General features: G+C 42.2%; 2 protein-coding genes across 17 annotated transcripts in view; one reads left to right on the forward strand and one right to left on the reverse strand.

The window, feature by feature from the left end:
- LOC110531155 (membrane-associated guanylate kinase, WW and PDZ domain-containing protein 1) overlaps window positions 1–5962 on the reverse strand; it is a 314347-nt gene extending 308385 nt beyond the window's left edge. For 9 of the 15 annotated variants that reach the window (XM_090184136.1, XM_090184135.1, XM_090184128.1 and 6 more), the window contains exon 1: window positions 5110–5938. In XM_090184136.1, coding sequence (XP_090040262.1) covers window positions 5110–5407 — 298 coding nt within the window. In that variant the 5' untranslated portion in view covers window positions 5408–5938. Of the gene's footprint in view, window positions 1–5109 lie in introns of all 15 variants that reach the window. The other 6 variants (XM_090184134.1, XM_090184132.1, XM_090184131.1 and 3 more) reach the window with 1 other exon arrangement.
- Window positions 1–21749, forward strand: part of LOC110531962 (renin) — a 197052-nt gene that overhangs the window by 150406 nt on the left and 24897 nt on the right. The window lies entirely within an intron of this gene.

The following is a 21749-nucleotide window of genomic DNA, read 5'->3' on the forward strand; positions in this document are numbered from 1 at the left end:
TTTGCACTTTTCACACCAAAGCATGTTCATCTCTAGGAGACAGAACGCGTCTCCTTCCTGACTGGTATGACGGCTGCGTGGTCCCATGATGTTTATACTTGCTTACTGTTGCTTTTACAGATGAACGTGGTACCTTAAGGAATTTGGAAATTGCTCCCAAGGATGAACCAGACATGTGGAGGTCTACAATTATTTTTCTGAGGTCTTGGCTGATTTATTTTGATTTTCCCATGATGTCAAGCAAAGAGGCACTGAGTTTGAAGGTAGGCCTTGAAATACATCCACAGGTACACCTCCAATTGACTCAAATTATGTCAATTAGCCTATCAGAAGCTTCTAAAGCCATGACATACATTTCTGGAATTTTCAAAGCTTTTTAAAGGCACAGTCAACTTAGTGTATGTACACTTCTGACCCACTGGAATTGTGATACAGTGAATTATAAGTGAAATAATCTGTCTGTAAACAATTGTTGGAAAAATTACTTGTGACATGCACAAAGTAGATGTCCTAACCGATTTGACAAAACTATAGTTTGTTAACAAGAAATTTGTGGAGTGGTTGAAAAACGAGTTTTAATGACTATGTATGTAAACTTCCGACTTCAACTGGACATGTGGAAGCTATGCTCATGGGAATATGAATACTTTGCACATGAACGACCACTCTTTCGAAAATAATTGCAATATATATATATTTACGCTTGTATATCTTCGTCATCTCTCTGTTGAAATCGCCCATTCTGTCTGTGGAGAGTAGTCTCTGGTTGTGTAAGTCTCTGGTTGTCCACCAGAGGTCACAATGTCCTCAGTTGTAGTAGTAGGCTTGCCTTGTTCTAGAAGTGTTCTTTAGATGTAAACATCAGAAGTTTCAATGATCGTTCGATTAGATCTTCCTCGTGTCTTTGGTCAAAGTTCTAGACTAATTTAAATGCAGAGATGCATGCGGTGCATATCTTAGTCTAGTCTTCTTCACTCGTCGAGTTTCAGAGGGTCTTGTAGTTTTAGACCATTTGTCACACCAGTAGCAACCCGGCAATGTACTGGTCTCAATGGTTGATTATGAACCACTCTACACACCGGCAGCGGCCCGGCATGGTTTGGTCTAATGCAAATTTCATTAGCAGTCCTTTTATGCTCTCACCTTGGAGGGCGGTTCCATCACGTTTCCACAATATCTGTGCTCACGTGGGTGTGGTTACTGACTTGGAAAAAGTCTATATGAAAGTCTATATCTCATTTAGAAGGCTAAAATCACATTTCATCATCTCACAAATAGATTCATATTTAATCATATAGGTTTTACAAAATGTAAATGTAACTCTGACATATACATTGTGAAAGCTCTTAAAGTTACAATGTTTCCATTATAACCTCTTTATTGATATCACCAAACAATAAATGATCTGACATGATTGTTCTTTAAGTCCCTCCAGACCATTTCTCACATTCTTCGTGTTAGAAATATTTTTGGAAGTTTAACAATTTTCTTGTAACAAAAGGGTTATTTCCCCTCAATACTGCATGGCCAGGGAGAGAAAGTTCTTGCAAGATATTTACGACCGTCATATAACTTGCCAACTCCCCCAGGAGAGGGGGATGTTGAAACCTTCGGTTAGCCGGCAGCTTTGATCTCCATCCAGGAGGGAAAGTCATGACACTGGCAACTTCGGGAGAGTAACGGCAGTATCTGCGAAGGCCGGCAGCAGTTTGAGCTGGAGGTTTGGGAACAGCTTTCTTTCTTCTGGGGAGGCTATTTCGATCTCTGGCTTCCACAGTGTGCTTAAAGCATCACACAAGCTCAATAGCCTACATATAAGCCTACATATAATTGGTGATATTAAAACACTTTTTGTAATATTAAACCTACACAGGCCAAACCCAGACAAAGCTGGGCCAATTGCGTGCCGCCTTGTGGGACTCCCAAACACAGCCGGTTGTGATAGAGCCTCGATTCAAACCAGGGTGTCTGTAGTGACACCTCTAGCACTGAGATGCAGTGCCGTAGACCACTCAAAAGCCAGTGACAGGTAGGAACCAACATTTTGGTTAGTGTTTCCCAGCGGACCACATATGATTTTACATGGCATGTAGCAAGCTAAATCTCCAGTTAACATATGCTTAGCCTATTACTCGAATTTAGACAAGTGGTCAACAACCTATTCTGAGTCAAGATCACTTTCTATGTCAAAATGCAAGCTGAGATCTACCACTCAGATTTTTTAAACATGACTTAAAAAACATAATCCTCTGTAGCAATGAGGTTTGTGCAGTAAGCTATAGGCTCAATAAATTACCACTATGCTATGCTTGAAACTCCCTGACGATGTTGTGCTTCTCAGACCATTTTGAAATGTTATTCCACCCGACTTATTGTCCCTCCTCTCCCTCCCTCCTCTGAGAAAAGGGGACAGTCTTCCAGCTGATGGTGAAACTGCAGTCGCACTGCATTTCTTCTGCCTCATGCACCAAATAATGTTGTTACCCCTATGACCAGAGAAAGTGAAATATTCCTTGATATTAAAAAAGACACAAGATGATAATAATAACAATGCAAGTTTATAGAAACACTTGGCTATACTCATTCATTGCAGCTGCAGTTCTGGTTGTAGCGTGAGTGGAAGTAGGGAGAACTGTAACGTTCGTCGTCCTCGTCTGAGGAGTATGAAGGATCGGAGGACCAATGCGCAGCGTGGTACATGTTCATGATGATATTTATTAAACTCAGAACACTAAAACAAAAATAACAAAGAGAATGACACAAAACGAAACAGTCCTGTCTGGTGAAGACACAAAACAGAAAACAATCACCCACACCACACAGGTGGGAAAAGGCTACCTAAGTATGATTCTCAATCAGCGACATGGAACGACACCTGCCTCTGATTGAGAACCATACCAGGCCAAACACAAAACCACAACATAGAAAAACAAACATAGACTACCCACCCAACTCACGCCCTGACCATACTAAAACAAAGACATAACAAAAGAACTAAGGTCAGAACGTGACAAGAACATGCATTTTATGGCTTATGAAAGTGCTGAATAACAACTTAAACATAAACTTACTCATAAAAACAGTAGCTCTTTTCTCTATTCATTGAGTCTCTCTCTAGTCATGTTTTTAAAAGTTTTGAAATCTTACATTATCAACTTTGCTGTGCATTTGAGGCTTCTTTCTACAGTCTATATATATAAATTAAATTCTGTATCACCACACCGTTTAAACAAAGAATTTGATTTCACCTCCTTCCTATAAGCCATATTTAGACTGCTATACAAGAACACTGTCCATATCAGATTTTGCATATCATCATCACTTGGCCCCAAATATTTATGAACGCCGTTGCCTGCTGTCCTTTGTGGTGGGCTTTCTCATTAATTGATGTGATGTATTTAGGTGAGCGGACACCTGGAGAATTTGATTTGTGCCCGCTCCCATACCCTATAATTCTGCATTGCTTTGTGACTAACTTGTATTAAGGTAGGCCAGAAAAGCCACATCGCTGATTGGCAGATGAGTGGGAACCCTGATTAGAAGCACCTGCAGCTCATCTGTAGTTCTTTATAAATGCTGTTTTTAATTAAAGAAAATTGTACCTACCCACTGAAGGATGTAAAGCCGAAACGTCTGTGTACGCTATCCTGATGCAGTAAAACATTTAAAACAATGAATAATGAACTAAGCTTTAAGTGACATTTTTGAGTGCGAACCCATTTTGTTTGTCTGAATTTGCAGGTTTTACTCAACAGCAAAGCTTCTGTGAGAGTGCGATGGTTCTCTTTTGATTAGGGTTAAGTTTAGGCATTATCTCCAAAATAGAGATCGGCTTAAAACAAAAATCTCAAAAACAACTTTCTATCACTGGATTCAAAAATGCAACCTTTGGCACCGGAGGCAGATGCATACGTCCATCCCTGTCCACAACGCCCCAGTAAAACCACAACCAACTAGAAGGTAACAGCGTTCACTGTTGCCCCTAGTGGCCGGTTTCCACATCATCTCACAATGTCTTCAGACATGGCTGTGGGAAGTGGTAGGGAGAGAGACAAATTGCAAGTAGCTAAATGAGTAAACTATAAAAAAACGGACATTCCACGCGCCTTAGTTACGTATCACATTTAACAAACCAAACATTGAAATACCATTATAGAAGGTAGACTAAAAACCCAAACCGGGCCGTGCATCAATAATGGCATATTAGGGGGTGGCAGGGTAGCCTAGTGGTTAGAGCGTTGATCCAGTAATATAAGGTTGCAAGTTCAAATCCCAGAGCTGACAATCTGTCATTCTGCTCCTGAACAGGCAGTTAACCCACTGTTACTAGGCTGTCATTGAAAATAAGAATTTGTTCTTAATTGACTTGCTTAGTTAAATAAGTAATTGTAAAATACATTATACTGCCCAGCCCTAGGCACACACAATAACAGTGTCTGTGTGTAAACCAGCATGGCCAAAGTGATGACAGACAGACAGAATGATGCTGGTAGTCTTGTAGTGTGGTAAAACATAAACTGTATATGTGTACTTCCACTGACTGAGAATCTAGACTTTTGGCATTGGCGCCACATAGTGCTCCCCAGCACTATGTGTAGTGCTGGGTGGTTGTGTGTAGTGACTGTACTACACTAGTTTATCCACCCGGTTTGAGTGGTCTAATCTCTGACCCTAGGTGATTTTAGCTCTATTTGCCAGGCCAGCAACTGACAAACAAAATCTGGATGACTGTCACAGCGGTTTTATGTCAAGCAGTGATCCTGTGCTGCTGAAAACAAGATTACCAAAGTGTCACATTCCACTGGCCTACTTTTTACATGGCTGACTGTACTGTTTCGGTTGTTCCATGGTTATAACAATCACTCATGTCACTTGTTAGTAACAAAATAATTCTCTTCTGGGCTCTGTCTCTCCTTTGACTAAACTGTGTGTGTGTGTGTGTGTGTGTGTGTGTGTGTGTGTGTGTGTGTGTGCGTGTGTTTAAGAGAAAAAGAGAAAGGGAGGATTGTTCAGGGCAAAGTCACCATCCCAACATTTCCCAGTCTTTCATGTAATAATTGATCAACAAAAGTTGTGTGCACATACTTTCGAACAGATTGGAACACCTACCTTGTCGGACAGTTTTCAACCTGAGGGGACCCTTGCAACTCTTCATTAGAGTCCAGATGTCATAGAGGGGTAATCCAGACACCGAGAGACCCTCAACTTCCAGCAGTAACTCCCCCTCGGACATTTGTCCGTTTTTATAAACCAATACATCCTCTCTGACTTCCCCGATGTAGGGAAACTCTCCGTTCTCCGCGCCACCGCGCAGCTCTACATTCAAATCCCCGCGAGCGTCCCGAATCATCGCGCACTCGGTAACTTTGGTGATCCAGTGGTTTTTCTTCTGGATTACTTTTGACATGATGATAAGGACCAAACCCGTTAGTACCACAGGAGGACTCGAAAAACAGGTGACACATAACTCACAGTCGCTTTCGAAACCCAGAAAACTTTCGGTTGTTTGAATTTGATTTCAGATTGGATCATTTTCACTCTTATTTTAAACCAAGCCATAATGTTCCTCTGGCGCAGCTGTCCGGTCTACACATCCTGCATCAGGATCAAATACTCAGATGTTGTTGTTGTTGGCTTCTCATATTCTTTAATAGCTTAAAATGCACGCTACCTGATCCCAGGAGTCGATCTAATCCAAACTCCGATTGCCTGCTTTACTTTCACTAATGTCAAGACCCCGCATTTGTTTAATCTCCTGCCACAGTAGGCTATTTTGACCCTTAATCCCATTTATTCATTCAAGAATACACTCTAATAAATATTTACTTTTACCTGTCCTGTGAGCCGAAAAAGCTGTTCACACAGCCCGCTGCGCCTTTAAGCAGGTAACATGATTGTTCATCCTATATTGTTCCTGCGATCGTGCTCTGGAAATAGTAAAGGGAACGCATGCGCCCTGCCCGTCTCCCACGGGAGCGCACTGGATAAGGGAAATCCGCCTCACTACAACTATTATTACAGGGTCCTAATGCTCCACTCTCTATTTATCCAAACGCATGTCTGCCTTGTAAACAGGATTACAGCCATCCACAGTGGGTTTAAAGGACCAGTGCAGTCAAAAACATGTTTTATGTTTTATATATACGCTGAATATACAAAACATTAAGAACACCTGACATAGACTAGACATAGTGATTCCAGGTGAAAGCTATGATCCCTTATTGATGTCACTTGTTAAATCCACTTCAATCAGTGTTGATGAAGGGGGGAGACTTTGAGACAATTGAGACTTGGATGGTGTATGTGTTTCATTCAGAGGGTGAATGGGCAAGATGTGTCTTTGAACAAGGTATGGAAGTAGGTGCCAGGTGCAGCGGTTTGTGTCAAGAGCTGCAACGCTTCTGGGGTTTTCACACTCAACAGTTTCCTGTGTGTATCAAGAATGGTCCACCATCCAGCCAACATGAAACACATGAGGAAAGCCTTGGAGTTAACATGGGAACGCTTTCGACATATTGTAGAGTCCATGTCCCGGATAATTGAGTCTGTTCCTATCGTTTGCTATAATCCGTCTATAACCACACTATTGAGGTTGGAATAATACTTTGGAAATTATGATAATGCCCTTTTAATGTAAGGTTGTTCAGCTTGTTTTGGTGGGATAAAGTTTTGGCCTGCCTGGTGACATCACGGTAAATTAGTTAATAGACCAATAAGAAAGAGTTCCAAACCATTGTGCCAATCTGTTATTATATCTTTGTTTTAGTATGGTCAGGGCGTGAGTTGGGTGGTTTGTCTATGTTAGTTTTTCTATAATTTGGGATTTCTGTGTTCGGCCTAGTATGTTTCTCAATCAGAGGCAGCTGTCAATCGTTGTCCCTGATTGAGAATCATACTTAGGTAGCTTGGTTTCACTTTTGAGTTGTGGGTGTTTATTTTCCGTGTCAGTGTTTGTGCCACACGGGACTGTTTCGTTTGTGTCGTTTATTCACGTTTGTTGTTTTGTATTTCAGTGTTAATTTTGATTAAACATTATGGACACTTACCACGTTGCGCATTGGTCCTCCGATCCTTCTCGCTACTCCTGCTCAAAAGAGGAGGACGAGAACCATTACACATACAGTCATTGCAAAAGTCTTCCTTGAGAAATTGCTCTTTGCTAAGAAGTTATTCTTGTTCATTTTTGACCATTTTAATTGAAACAATCACAGTAAAGTACTTAAAGATGCACTCTCGAACATTTGTATAATTTCAACGACTAGGTTTGAATGTGGTGCTCACGAGCCTAAAAATGTCTCTTTTTTTTTTGTTTACAATGTCATCTATTTGTATATTACGTTATCCATTTTGTGTGATATGTTCATTTTAAGTATTTTGCAATTTGTATGATGTCATAGGATTATTGCAATTCGTGTCATATGTTATGAATCCAGTTCGTGCAATATGATACGAATTTATTGTGCTTAAGATCCTGGAGTGCATCTGCAATTGTTACCCAGACGCTATATGATATTGAGAGAAAAACATATGCATTGGACCTTCTATCCCCCTTAGGACATTTACTCTTTATTCATAAATAATGTCACGGTACTGAAGACACACGGCCATTACAGCACAGTGCCTCCTTCTATACATAAGTCTAATGCACCGTGAAACTAAAATGTAGGAATTTTTCAAATAAATGCTTGCAAGCTCATGTAATTTTAAAGCGGGCCTAGGCTACTCCTGCTGTGTCTCTTCATAAACCCTCCAGAGTTATAAACTCGTCTATTTTTACATCAGTTTGGTCTACTTTGAACTCCTCACAGGTTCAAAATAAGGATGGTAGAAGGAGGTAAGGAGGTAGAAGTTCTCTCATGGGGGACACCAGTCGTGAGAGTACGTGGTGCTGACACAGATCCTCTCCATGTCACCTGGTAGGACCAGGCTGCCAGGTAGGATGCAGTACAAGAGTGTATTTGTATTGATTTATTATGGATCCCCATTGGCTGCTACTCTTCCTGGGGTCCAGCAAAATTAAGGCAGTTTATACCATTTTAAAACATTCACAGATTTCACAACACACTGTGTGCCCTCAGGCCCTTACTCCACCACTACCACATATCTACAGTACTAAATCAATGTGTATGTATAGTGTGTGTGTTATCGTGTGTGTGTGTGTGTGTGTGTGTGTGTGTGTGTGTGTGTGTGTGCCAATGTTTGTGTTGCTTCACAGTCCCCGCTGTTCCATAAGGTATTTTTTAATCTGTTTTTTAAATCTAATTTTACTGCTTGCGTCAGTTACTTGATGTGGAATAGAGTTCCATGTAGTCATGGCTCTATCTAGTACTGTGTGCCTTCCATAGTCTGTTCTGGACTTGGGGACTGTGAAGACACCTCTTGTGGCATGTCTTGTGGGGTATGCATGAGTGTCCGAGTTGTGTGCTAGTAGTTTAGACAGACCGCTCGGTGCATTCAACATGTCAATACCTCTCATAAATAAAAGTACTGATGAAGTCAATCTCTCCTCCACTTTGAGCCAGGAGAGATTAACATGCATATTATTAAAATTAGCTCTCTGTTTACATCCAAGGTCCAGCCGTGCTGCCCTGTCCTGAGCCAATTGCAATTTTCATAAGTCCTTTGTTGTGGCACCTAACCACACGACTGAACAGTAGTCAAGGTGCGACAAAACTAGGGCCTGTAGGGCCTGCCTTGTTGATAGTGTTGTTAAGAAGGCAGAGCATCACTTTATTATAGACATCTTAGCTACTACTGCATCAATATGTTTTGACCATGACAGTTTACAATCTAGTGTTACTCCAAGCAGTTTAGTCATCTCAACTTGCTCAATTTCCACATTATTTACTACAAGATTTAGTTGATGTTTAGGGTTTAGTGAGTGTTTTGTTCCAAATATAATGCTTTCAGTTTTTGAAATATTTAGGGCTAACGTATTCCTTGCCACCTACTCTGGAACTAACTGCAGCTCTTTGTTGAGTGTTGCAGTCATTTCAGTTGCTGTAGTAGCTGACGTATAGTGTTGAGTCATCCGCATACATAGAAACTCTTGCTTTACTTAACGTCAGTGGCATGTTGTTAGTAACAAATGTAAAAAGTAAGCGGCCTAAATAGCTACCCTGGGGAATTCCTGATTCTAACTGGATTATATTTGATAGGATTCCATTAAAGAACACCCTCTGTGTTCTGTTAGACAAGTAACCCTTTATCCACATTATAGCACGGGGTGTAAAGTCATAACATATACGTTTTTCCAGCAGCATACTATGATAAATAATGTCAAAAGCTGCACTGAAGTCTAACAAGACAGCCCCACAATCATTTTATCATCAATTTCTCTCAGCCAATAGTCAGTCATTTGTGTGAGTGCTGTGCTTGTTGAGTGTCCTTCCCTATAAGCATGCTGAAATTCTGTTGTCAATTTGTTTACTGTAAAATAGCAATGTATCTGGTCAAACACCATTTTTTCCAGAAGTGTACTAAGGGTTGGTAACAGTCTGATTGGTCAGCTATTTGAGCCAGTAAAGGGAGCTTTACTATTCCTGGGTAGTGGAATGACTTTAGCTTCCCTCCAGGCCTGAGGGCACATGCTCTCTAGTAGGCTTGAATTGAAGATGTGGCAAATAGGAGTGGCAATATTGTCTGCTATTATCCTCAGTAATTCTCCATCTAAATTGTCAGACCCCGGTGACTTGTCATTGCTGATAGACAACAATCATTTTTTCACCTCTTCCACACTTTACGGAATTCAAAAGTACAATTCTTGTCTTTCATCATTTGGTCCGATACACTTGTTGTGTAGTGTCAGCATTTGTTGCTGGCATGTCATCCCTAAGTTTGCTTATCTTGCCAATGAAGAAGCCGATGACAACGTTTGCAATATCAGTGGGCTTTGTGATGAATGAGCCATCTGATTCAGTGAATATGTAATGAACATGAGGGGAGACAGAGAGCTGGTTTCAAGCGCAGGGCGCAGCAGTTGTTTATTACAAAGGACCACAGGAGGTAGCTGGGTCCAGGGTCGGCAGAAGGTCATACACAGGTGGTCCAAAATTGCAACAGTACAGGCAGGGAAAAGGCTAGTAACGTAGTCGTTAGGCATTGTTAGTGAGGCAGGCAAGAACTATCATACACGGGAGGAATAAATCACGGGGAAAACCAGAGCGCTGAAGGACGTGTGTCGCAAAACAAACAATACCTCACAGTGATGGGGTGCAAAGAACTGAACTAAATAGTGTGTGATAATGACATACAGGTGTGTGAACAGGTGTTTAGAATTCAGGTGATTGGGATCTGTAGAGTGAGCTGCGTTCAGGGGATCTATGTGTTTTAGGGTGTGAGTTAGAAGCAAATGTTACAGAATGAAGGAGCCGAGTTAGCTTTTTTCCCCAAAATGTCATTTAAGGTGCCCCAAAGCTTTTTACTATCATTCTTTATATAACTTATCTTTTTTTCATAGTGTAGTTAATTTTTATTTAATTAAGTCACATGATTTCTTAACTTTGCAGTACGTTTGCCTATGAGTTGGACTGCCAGACTTAATTGCCATACCTTTTGCCTCATCCCTCTCAACAATTTTCCAATTCCTCATCAATCCAAGGAGATTTAACAGTTTTTACAGTCCTTTTCTTAATGGGTCCGTGCTTATTAGTAACTGGAATAAGTAGTTACATAAATGTGTCAAGTGCAGCGTCTGGTTGCTCCTCATTAAACACCACAGGCCAACAAATATTACTTACATCATCAACATATGAATCACTACAAAACTTCTTGTATGACCTCTTATACACTATATTAGGCCCAGACTTTGGAACTTTGGTTTTCCTAGATATGGCTGCTATACTGTGATCACTACATCCTATGGATTTGGATACTGCTTTAAAGCAAATATCTGCAGCATTAGCAAAGATGTGATCAATACATGTTTATGATTTAATTCCTGTGCTGTTTGCAACTTCTCTGGTAGGTTGACTGACAACCTGATCCAGGTTGCAGTTTGAAGCTTTTTCCTGAGTGGGCAGCTTGATGATAGCCAGTCAATATTTAAATCACCCAGAAAATATACTTCTCTGTTGATATCACAATAATTATCAAACATTTCACACATATTATCCAGATACTGACTGTTAGCACTTGGTGGTCTATAGCAGCTTCCCACAAGAATGGGCTTTAGGTGAGGCAGATGAACTTGTAGCCAGATCGTCATAATGATTGGACCAAGGCGCAGCGTGTGTAGAATTCCACATGTTTAATAAACTCACCAAACAAAACAGAAGAAAAACGAAACGTGAAGCTAATAATAGTGCTAACAAGCTACTCTCCGTAGTCAAGATCCCACAAAGCACAAATGGGAAATGGCTGCCTAAATATGATCCCCAATCAGAGACAACGATAAACAGCTGCCTCTGATTGGGAATCATACCAGGCCAACATAGATATATAATTACCTAGATGACCCACCCTAGTCAAACCCCGACGTAACCAAAATAAAGAAAATAAAGAATAACAGGCTCTCTATGGTCAGGACGTGACACCATATTACTTCAACAGTGTATAACATTAGATCGTCTCTAAGCTTTACAGGAATATGGCTCTGAATATAAACCGTAACACCGCCTTTTTGTCTTTTCGGTAGATGTTATAACCATGTATTGCTACCACTGTATCATCAAAGGTTTTATCTAAGTGAGTTTCAGAGATAGTCAGAATATGAATGGCATGTGTTTACAAGCAAGTTTTTGACTTCATGGACCTTGTTTCTTAGGCTACATATGTTATTATGGGCTATTTTTAGCACTTTTCGGGGTTGCTTGATTGTTTTTAATGCTTTACTGGGGAACTTATCAGAGGTAGACTTACTCATGCTGATAGTGCAGGGTGAGCTGCATAAAGTGGTCTTCCTACTATTGCACACCGCCTCAGTGCTAACAGTGTAACTCTGGTTTATAGGCTCATGATTACTGCTTACAATAGCTGTAGGATAAACAGATGTATTCGGTGTAATTAGGGGTACATACATTAAATTACTTACATTGTGTTTGCCAATGCCCCTAAAATCATGTACATTTGATGGAGCATTATGACGACTTATTGTCACAATGGTAGGGATTAACTGAGCTGGTCTTGGATCATTTACCAGTCATTGATTCAACGCAGCCTTGAAATGCATGAACAGAGTCCAGAAGACAAGATGATTTGGATGGACTCCGTCATGCCTGTAGGACATCTTCTGTTTCCAGAAGGTGTCAAAGTTATCAATAAAAGTGACTGCAGCAGAGCTACAGTCTTTTAGCCAGATGTGTAATGCCAGCAGTCTGCTGAATCTTTTACACCCGCGGCCCAGCGATGGTACTGGACCTGAAGTTATTGGCCGTTTTTTGGAGTCTTTTAATGCTAAAATCAGTTCTTTAAAATAAAATGTCAAATGTTCCGAGCTAGCCTCCTGATGCCATTTGACCCCACATGGACTACGACAGTGTCAACTCCCGGCATCTGTGGTAGAACAGTCGGAAGCAGCTTTGTTATGTCCTGTACTCTTGCTCCTGGGTAGCGCAGGGTTTTTGCCTTGGGAACCGAGATGTTTCTCACCATAGAGCTGCCTATGATGACAGCTGGTGATGTTAAATGGGCCGGTCTCTCAGGCAGCCTCACGGTCTGGTGAGGCTGGGAGCTCCCAGGAACTGAACCTGAGATAGAAGCCACCGGAGAGGGAGACAGAGCTGAGGATGAAGACGCAGGATGCCACCACGAACGAAGGCGTCGGAACCTCTGGATCCTGGGAGGCAAAGCTGTTTCTGGTCTGTGTCAGTTCGAGGCTCAACATCTCCAGGGAGACCCCTATTGCCAGAGGACACCTTCTTCGACTTCCACGCTGAGTGACGTACCTCCATGGCTGGTTGGTTGGTTGGGAAGTTGGCTGTGGAGAGCCGACACAGTGGCAAAACTTCCACCAGACCAGAGCGGCGTCTGGCTACTGGGGTGGAAGAAAAATAAAAAGTAGGTGGGCGTGGGTTCCCCAGTAGCTTATGTAGGTTTGCTACTTGCTTGCTAAGAGTAGCTACTTTGGTTCTTTAGTCTTCCACAAGCAAGCAGTTGCTACATTGAAAGTAAATGCAGTCTACATTCTCCCGGAACAAAGCAAAGTAATCGCAGCTCCTGCAACGTTGGAAGCGTTCAACAGCGGCCTCCATTTGAGACAGCTGAGCCAGCTAGGCTAGCTGGGCTTTCGTGTCTCTCCCCCTATACAGAATCTGGCAGTATCCCGGGACAGATAGCAGCGTTCACAGCAATTTATCCCAACAGAGCCGCAGGATTCAAAATAAAATAAAAGTATATAAAAACACTGTCCGAGGTCTTTAGTTCAGGTTTCAGCGTTCGACAGGTTTGAGTTTCGGCGTTCGACAACGTTCAACAACAACAAACATACGTCACACTCTGATGATGTCACTGGGTTCACTAGGTGTGCAGAGCCTGAGATGCCCAGCCCTGAGAGGGTGGAGAGGAGGATCTGATAGTTCACTGTGCCGAAGCCAGCAGATAGATCTAAGAGGATGAGAACAGAGGATAGAGATTTAGCTTTGGCAGTGCGGAAATCCTCCGTGACACAGAGAAGAGCAGTCTCGGTTGAGTGACCCGTCTCAGTGAATGAGAAGCGGATGTCGTTGGGCGGAGAAGGTGGAAAAGAGATTCCTAGGGATAGAGGCAGAAGCTTGAAATGTAGAGTGATAGGAAATGGCTTCAGCAGCGGATACAAAGGAAGAGAAGGTAGAGAGGAGGGAGTGGAAGGATTATAGGTCCTCCGGAAATTTAGTTTTTCTCCATTTTCGCTCAGCTGCCCGCAGCCCTGTTCTGTAAGCTCGCAATGAGTCACTCAGCCACGGAGCAGGAGGGGAGGGCCGAGCTGGCTGGGAGGAAAGGGGACACTGCGAGACATAGGACGCGGAAAGGGAGGAGAGTAGGGTTGAAGAGGAAGAATCAGGAGACAGGAGGGAGAAGGATTTAGCAGAAGGGAAAGATGATAGACTATATATACAGAAGTATGCGGACACCCCTTCAAATTAGTGGATTCGGCTAATTCAGCCACAACCATTGCTGACAGGTGTATAAAATCGAGCACACAGCCATGCAATACTAAAGAGCTCAGTGACTTTCAACGTGGCACCGTCATAGGATGCCACATTTCCAACAAGTCATTTCGTCAAATTTCTGCCCTGCTAGAGCTGCCCCGGTCAACTGTAAGTGCTGTTATTGTGAAGTGGAAATGTGTAGGAGCAACAATGGCTCAGCCGCAAAATGGTAGTCCACACAAGCTCACAGAAACAATTGTCTGTCCTTGGTTGCAACACCCACTACCAAGTTCCAAACTGCTTCTGGAAGCAACATAAGGCAAGAACTGTTCTTCGGGAGCTTCATGAAAAGAGTTTCCATGGCCGAGCAGCTGCACACAAGCCTCAGATCACCATGAACAATGCCAAGCGCTGCCTGGAGTGGTGCTCGGAACAGTGGAAATGCATTCTCTGGAGTGATGAATCATGCTTCACCATCTGGCAGTCCGACGGACAAATCTGGGTTTGGCGGATGCCAGAAGAACGCTACCTGCACAAATGTATAGTGCCTGTAAAGTTTGGTGGAGGAGGAATATTGGTCTGGGGCTGTTTTTCATGGTTCGGGCTAGACCCCTTAGTTCCAATAAAGGGACATCTTAACGCTACAGAATACAATGACATTCTAGATGATCCTGTGCTTCCAACTTTGTGGCAACAGTTTGGGGAAGGCCCTTTCCAGTTTCAGCATGACAATGCCCTCGTGCACAAAGCGAGGTCCATACAGAAATGGTTTGTCGAGATCGGTGTGGAAGAACTTGACTGGCCTGCACATAGCCTTGACCTCAACCTTTGGGATGAATTAGAACCCCGACTGCGAGCCAGGCCTAATCGCCCAACATCAGTGCCCGACCTCAGTAATGTTCTTGTGGCTGAATGGAAGCAAGTCCCCGCAGCAATGTTCCAACATCTAGTGGAAAGCCTTCCCAGAAGAGTGGAGGCTGTTATAGCAGCAAAGGAATGAGATGTTTGATGTGGAAGTGTCCACATACTTTTAGTTATGTAGGATAGAAGAGGAGAGAGTAGTGGGAGAGAGAGCGCGAGGATTGTGATGGCAAAAGGGAGACAGAAAAAGAAACAAAGTAGTGATCAGAGACCTGGACGGGGGTTGTTGTGATATTACTAGGTGAGCAGCCTCTAGTAAAGATGAGGTCAAGTGTATTGCCTGCCTTGTAAGTGGGAGGGGACTGAGAAAGGGTGAGGTGAAAAGAGACAAGGAGGGGAAAGAGAGAGTTGGAAAGAAATTAATCGAAGGCAGACATCGGGATGTTGAAGTCGGAAAGTACGAAGAGCCGTCATCAGGAAATGAGCATACTGTACTACTTACTGTACTGTAGCTGTGATCAGGTGGAATGCACCCACTGTTCACCATGGGAAAAGCTCCCTCTGACCTCATGACCTAATTTCTTACTGGTTTCCAAGGGATTCCACGAAGATGACACCTCAACTTGTCATTTCATAGCGGGTAGGTATGTTCTTTAAAGTACAGATAACAGTCACTCATTCCAAAATACCACAGGCTATGAGAGCTGTGGCCTGGATCGTATTGCATGGAAGGAATATTTCCATTCCTTTTCATATTCTCATATCTTGTGAGCATGCACGGTGACTTGACAAACTCACACCTTCGCTTTTATTACACATGCCTGAGATGATGTTCTGTTTAAGAGCCTCAGTTATCGTTTGAAGGGCTCTAACTTAGGTCTTGTGACTCCTAACCCTAACCCTTATTAGCTCAGGAGAAAATGTGTTCCTTTGTTTTTAATTTTCTGTGCATCCCATGTAGGGTTGGGAGTTGGTGGGGCTAGTGGGTTCCATTCCGGATTCTAAGATGTTTGTACTCTGTGATGTACTAACATCTCTATATACAGGGGACGCAGATTCCCTTTATTTCCTATGGCAGCATCTCTATCGCTCTCCTTCTCAAGCAGTATGGGCACTGCCAGTACCATGATACATGACATTTTGATGGGGTCAGAGTCCACTAGCTAACTGCTGCTGGCCACTTCACGTCACCCGTTTATGGGGCAGTGACGCCCTCTGACTGCTGGTATGTGACAGCTGGTGTGTGACCTGTTTCATACACACGGTGGTCGACAATGTCTCTTCATCTGCTATTACATTCTCATTGTCTTAGCTAGAACTGTCCTGCCACACTACATCAATACTGAATATTGACTCAATGACATCTGAATTGATTCATCATCCATAATTAATTTTGTTAGTGGAATTTCACTAAGAAATCTATTGTTTTATTTACTTGCAACCAGAGTAAACAACAGGGACAACTTAATGTGGGAACAAATAAATAAACACATTATTGGATTACCCACATTCTGTTTAATAATGACAAACACATTACTTTAAAGTGGCCAGTGTACAATAAAGACTCTGGTGAAAAGAGCATTACAAAGCGTACAGTATTGTGTAAGCCGTCCTATTTAGCTTTATGACTGACAGTAATTGAGTGTCAACCCTCTGGAATGCTGTATATCCACCAATCAATGCATAGTTATTAAATATTAAACAGGAAGTCAGACAGCATCTATCGATCTGTGGTTCCTCGGAGTAAAGGAATGCGTGAAACCTGTCCCAGGTGACCACAGAGACCACACAAGGCCGGATCAAGGTGTTTCATTAGATTCAATCATCAATAAGGCCTGTATGTGTGTGACGTTATCTGTGTCCTTTGTCATCATTTTCATCTATGGACACTTTGTTCTCATCTAGTACTCTTATCAGGAGTCAAATGTATCATTGTCAGTTTGGTAGTTTGTATCCTCACTGGTGTTTTTATTAGGTTTTACTGAATGTACTGTACTGTTGTCCTCCTATAACTATGGCAATGAAACCAAAACAACTTCAACACTTCAAAGTCTACCATTGCAGAACTATTATTGATTTCAGCACAATGCAGTTGCTGTTTATTACATTTCTAAGTACTTTAGAAGTACATTTGTCATTCTGTATTAGAGGGACATGTTATTGGTGTTGTGTGAAATAATAAGGAACACAAGTCGTCTATACCTGAGGGAAATCAAATGGCCTTAGGGTTTAATTATCTCTTAAATAAATAATGCACAAGGCACCAGCTGAATTTTCAGGAATTAGCTAAAGGTTCTTAACCCATTCTTAGTGAAACCTGTAAAACAGGCAGGTAGTTTCAGAATTCTGTGGTTGCATATTGGGCCCACACTCTTTAAATAAAAAGGGTTCCAAAAGGGTTATTTGGCTATCCCCACAGGAGAACCCTTTTTGATTCCAGGTAGAACCTTTTTGGGTTCCATGTAGAACACTCTGTAGATAGGGTTCTACTTGGAACCAAAAATAGTTCTTCAAAGGGTTATCCCATGGGGACAGCCAATGAACCCTTTAAGGTTCTAGAGAGCACCTTTTTGTATAAGAGTGCATAGTACGTAAAGGAATACACAAACTCCCTAATGTTGTTATTGATGCTCACTATTCAGATACTTTTTTTTAGATTTTCTAATGTGAGAAAAACCCTTTTCTGCAGTTTGGCTGTTAAATCCTTATTGTCTGGACATGTGTCAGCTGATCGTTGAGAGAGAGAGAGCGAGAGGCAGACAACACCAGTTCTGCCTGTCACACTCTGTTAAAAGCACACACATCTCTGGGTCACTCCTCTTTTCAGCTTGCTGCAGCTAGCGACTGGAACGAGCTGCAAAAAACTCAAACTGGACAGTTTAATCTTCATCTCTTCATTCAAAGACTAAAACATGGACACCCTTACTGACACTTGTGGCTGCTTCGCGTGATGTATTGTTATCTCTACCCCTCTCGCCTTTTGTGCTGTTGTCTGTGCCCAATAATGTTTGTACCATGTTTTGTGCTGCTACCATGTTGTACTGCTGCCACAGAGAGAGTGTTGGAATGGAGAGAGGCTGTACGTTTCTGCCCACTGATTAAATAGCGAGAGAGAAAGAGGAAGAATGTGTGAACGGGGGAAAGGAGAAAGAGCAAGAGCACGTGATGACAAAGCAACATGGGTTGTCATGTGGTTGGTGTTCTACAATGCTCCTCTACTACCCCTCTCCTTTACGTATGTCGCTTGTTCGCTTGGCTGCAGGCGTACAAAACTAGGTATTTCCCTATGCATTCAGCCTTCCCCTTCACTTCTTCCCAGCCCTGTGGCACACAAGAGGAGCAGAGTGAGCCACATTCAATGATTCAGGGACAGAGATTGTCTCAGCACTGGAAGGAAGGATCCTTTGGGTTCCATTCACCACGTTGAGGGAGTGTTTTACCAGGCAAGCTGGTTACAGAGGAGGCTTGGATGTTTCATGCAAACACCTACATCCTCCTATGACATAAACGTACCTCTGCCCAAGGAACATACACACTTCTAAAGACACACCCCATTCTATGCTCTGAACAACCACAGACACACGTGCATGCACACACACACCCATTTACATTTACATTTGCTTAATTGTTTGCCAGCCATGAGGCTTTACGTCCCTCTCAGACCTCATGCTTAGTCCATAAATACTACACCTCTTCTTCCTCCCTCTATTTCTCTCCCTTCATCCTTGCCTGCTGTTCCAAATCAGTTAGGACTCTTTTAGGAGCCTGAACCTCTTGTTATGCCTGGAGTCGGTCCAATCCTCACACAGTGAGGTGCTCCCAAAGTCTCCCCACAAATGATGGCTATTTTCTTTCACAGCAGTCTCTGAGGGACTATGGGGCTTTGATGTGAACTGGTTTTAACACCCACAGACATCGCTTGATGTTTCACTTCAATCACTGATTGTTTGACAGAGCTGACCACTGAAATTCCACAGCGTAATAATAAATCAAATATATTTCTAAATCCCTTTTTAAATCAGCAGATGTCACAAAGTGCTATACAGAAACTCAGCCTAATGATCACATTATTATCCTCTGGTTGACCTAAATGGCCTCATTCAAGATGTATGCTTTGCTGTGCGTACCTTACTTATTGCTCACTCTGGTTAAACAATTGTCAACATCTGATAAGGATTTGAAGTTCGGGTATTGGACGGTTCGTTCTGGATATACACATGCTAGTCTGTTCAGATCAGTGTTCAGATCAGAAATATTTCTGTTCCGAAACGCTCACCATGCCTTTTGTGTGTGTGTTTTGTGTGTTTTCTACTCCATCATCTTTGGATATACCCCCAGAGCTCCACTGGGATCAAAGGTCAAACTATTCCCAGCATTGGGTAGAATATTCATGCATGCTAATGTGTGCTAATATGCAATAATGATATGATAATGAACCCAGGCTCCCACAATCCATATTTTAACATCCTCTCTATGGCACCCCAAGTGTGTGAATAGCAGGCCTCGATTTGAAATGAGTGGCGTATTTGCCCTCAAGGCTTCTTCACACTGTTACACTGACACACCCTCCACCTGACAACTGTCAATCTGGGGAAGTATGGTGATTCTGGTTGTAGGAAACCTTACTAAGCGGATAATTGTGTTTATAGAATGATGGAAAAGCCACTTCCTACAATATTGTGTATCCTTATTTTTATGCAGACATATTGATGTAGACTTTATAAATGATTGATGCACTGATCTTTTCAAACTACACAACTACATTTTCTTAAACAATGTATTCATATGGCAGCAGAGTTAGAGAGACATAGAGCAGATATTATCTGTGAGTGCTTTATTCATACATCACTCATATCAGGGGTCAATTCATTTGTCCTGGGGTGCTGTAATTAGTGAGTATTTTGTATATCTAATTTGTCCTTCATTCTATACACCTTGGTCACACGGATTTGGTCATTCGAATGACTATTACACAAAGAATACTGACAGTGACAGAGATTTACATTGTCTTCTTCCTTGAGGTTTTACCTGGTATGATGTGTCAGGACCTGTCATGGTCAGGCAGGCCTGCCTGTGAAGAGCGAGAGATGGGAGGGAGGATATAGAGGCTTTTTTGTCCAGGAAGAGACAGAAAGTAAATTAGAAATGAGTAGATTCTTGGATATCCTGTAGACAAACATGTCAAGTAACAGACAAGGTTTGCCTTTCTTTGAAGACTTCATTATGTGATTTAGGAAATCACACATCAATCGCCAAGACAGTCACAAAGATATTTCAGGCACATCTACATTTCAGACATGCTTATTTTAATGCATTTAGTTTGAGAAGGCACATGAAAAACATATGCCAATATTCTTCTGGGATTGGATATAACCCAGTCAGAGCAGCCCTATAGATTTACCACCTTAAGATATTCTCCTCTGTCTCTCTCTCTCTCTCTCGCTCTCTCTCTCGCGCTCTCTCTCTCCAAATATGAAACTCTCCTCTCATCCTCATCATGTTTTCTGTCTGGTCGGCAAGCTCTTTGAAGCTCTCCAATGTCTCTGTTTGCAGCTGAATCTGAACATGGGGAGAGGTAACAGGTGTTTAATGCAATGTCTCGTGTGGCTAGAGTGCCGTTGTCTTTATTGGTGCAGGTCAGTACCAATGCTCCTCACACAGGGGACGCCACTCACACACTCTTCAGACAGGGCGTCTCGTACCTGTTTGATCATTTGATATACAGTAGGCCCAAATGGTCCAGGGTCCATTTTGCTTTATGTTTTTAGCTGGTGTTAATTGTATGCATGTATGAAACTGGGGTCACATATTGGTGAAGTAAAAAACACGTGGCTTCTCGGAGCATTATACCAGAGCTTTTCTCACTGGTTTATTTAAAAATGGGCTATTTTTATATCCCCCTGTGCGTGATGACACAGTGATGATGTGCACAGAGCCATACAGGGCCAGACACGTGTGCATGTGTGCACGCATGCATGAACACACACACACACACACACACGGACACAGTAAATATACACCATTCTCACATACATCATGAAAAGTACATAATGTACACTATATAATGGATGCTAAATTATGCATTTCTGATCCTTTTCAAAGCTAGTGATCTACTATACCAACAATTAACATTGACTGGCCCACACAGACAGTGTACACACAGTAGCCCCTGTACTTAGTTTATTCCACATAATCATCCCCAACAGGCCACTTTCACAGAGGGATGAAAACAAGCACTCAGTGTAGATATAGATGTATGCACGCTATCCAGGGACTGCATAAATGAATAGGAAATAAATTGACTTGTCAACAAGATGTATGAACCCAAGGATTAACCATCATAGGCCCTATCCACACATTTAACTAGGCCTTGGACACAACAGTGCACCTACAGTACAGCAGTAGCAGCGCTGTGATGAAATATCAAGTGGCTGTATAGAGATGGATGGACCTGGAGACTTTGTAGTGTGGCTTACATGGTGGAAAACAAGATTTGTTACCATGGCTTTTTTTGTCTTGTTTACTACATGTTGCAACACTCCTGCAATGCACCTTCATTATTGTGGGTTATGAATGAGGTTCTAGAGGGTGCACAAATCATTTTTCAATTCATGAAAATACTATAGCTTCATAACATCCCACTGTATGTCTACTTCCCAAGTATCTTATTGTATATTTATCTCTGGTCGACACACTGACTTGTTGTCTAAACCTGTAATCCACATGGTAGCACAGAGGCCTTTGGTGTCCATGTTGCTGTACATGGATTAGAGGTCTATCAGTCCGTGTCAGCTGGACGACACACTGCCGTCTCTCTGACTT

Source organism: Oncorhynchus mykiss, chromosome 9, assembly GCF_057628025.1.
Source record: "Oncorhynchus mykiss isolate SJ-2025 chromosome 9, ASM5762802v1, whole genome shotgun sequence".
Lineage (NCBI taxonomy): Eukaryota > Metazoa > Chordata > Actinopteri > Salmoniformes > Salmonidae > Oncorhynchus > Oncorhynchus mykiss.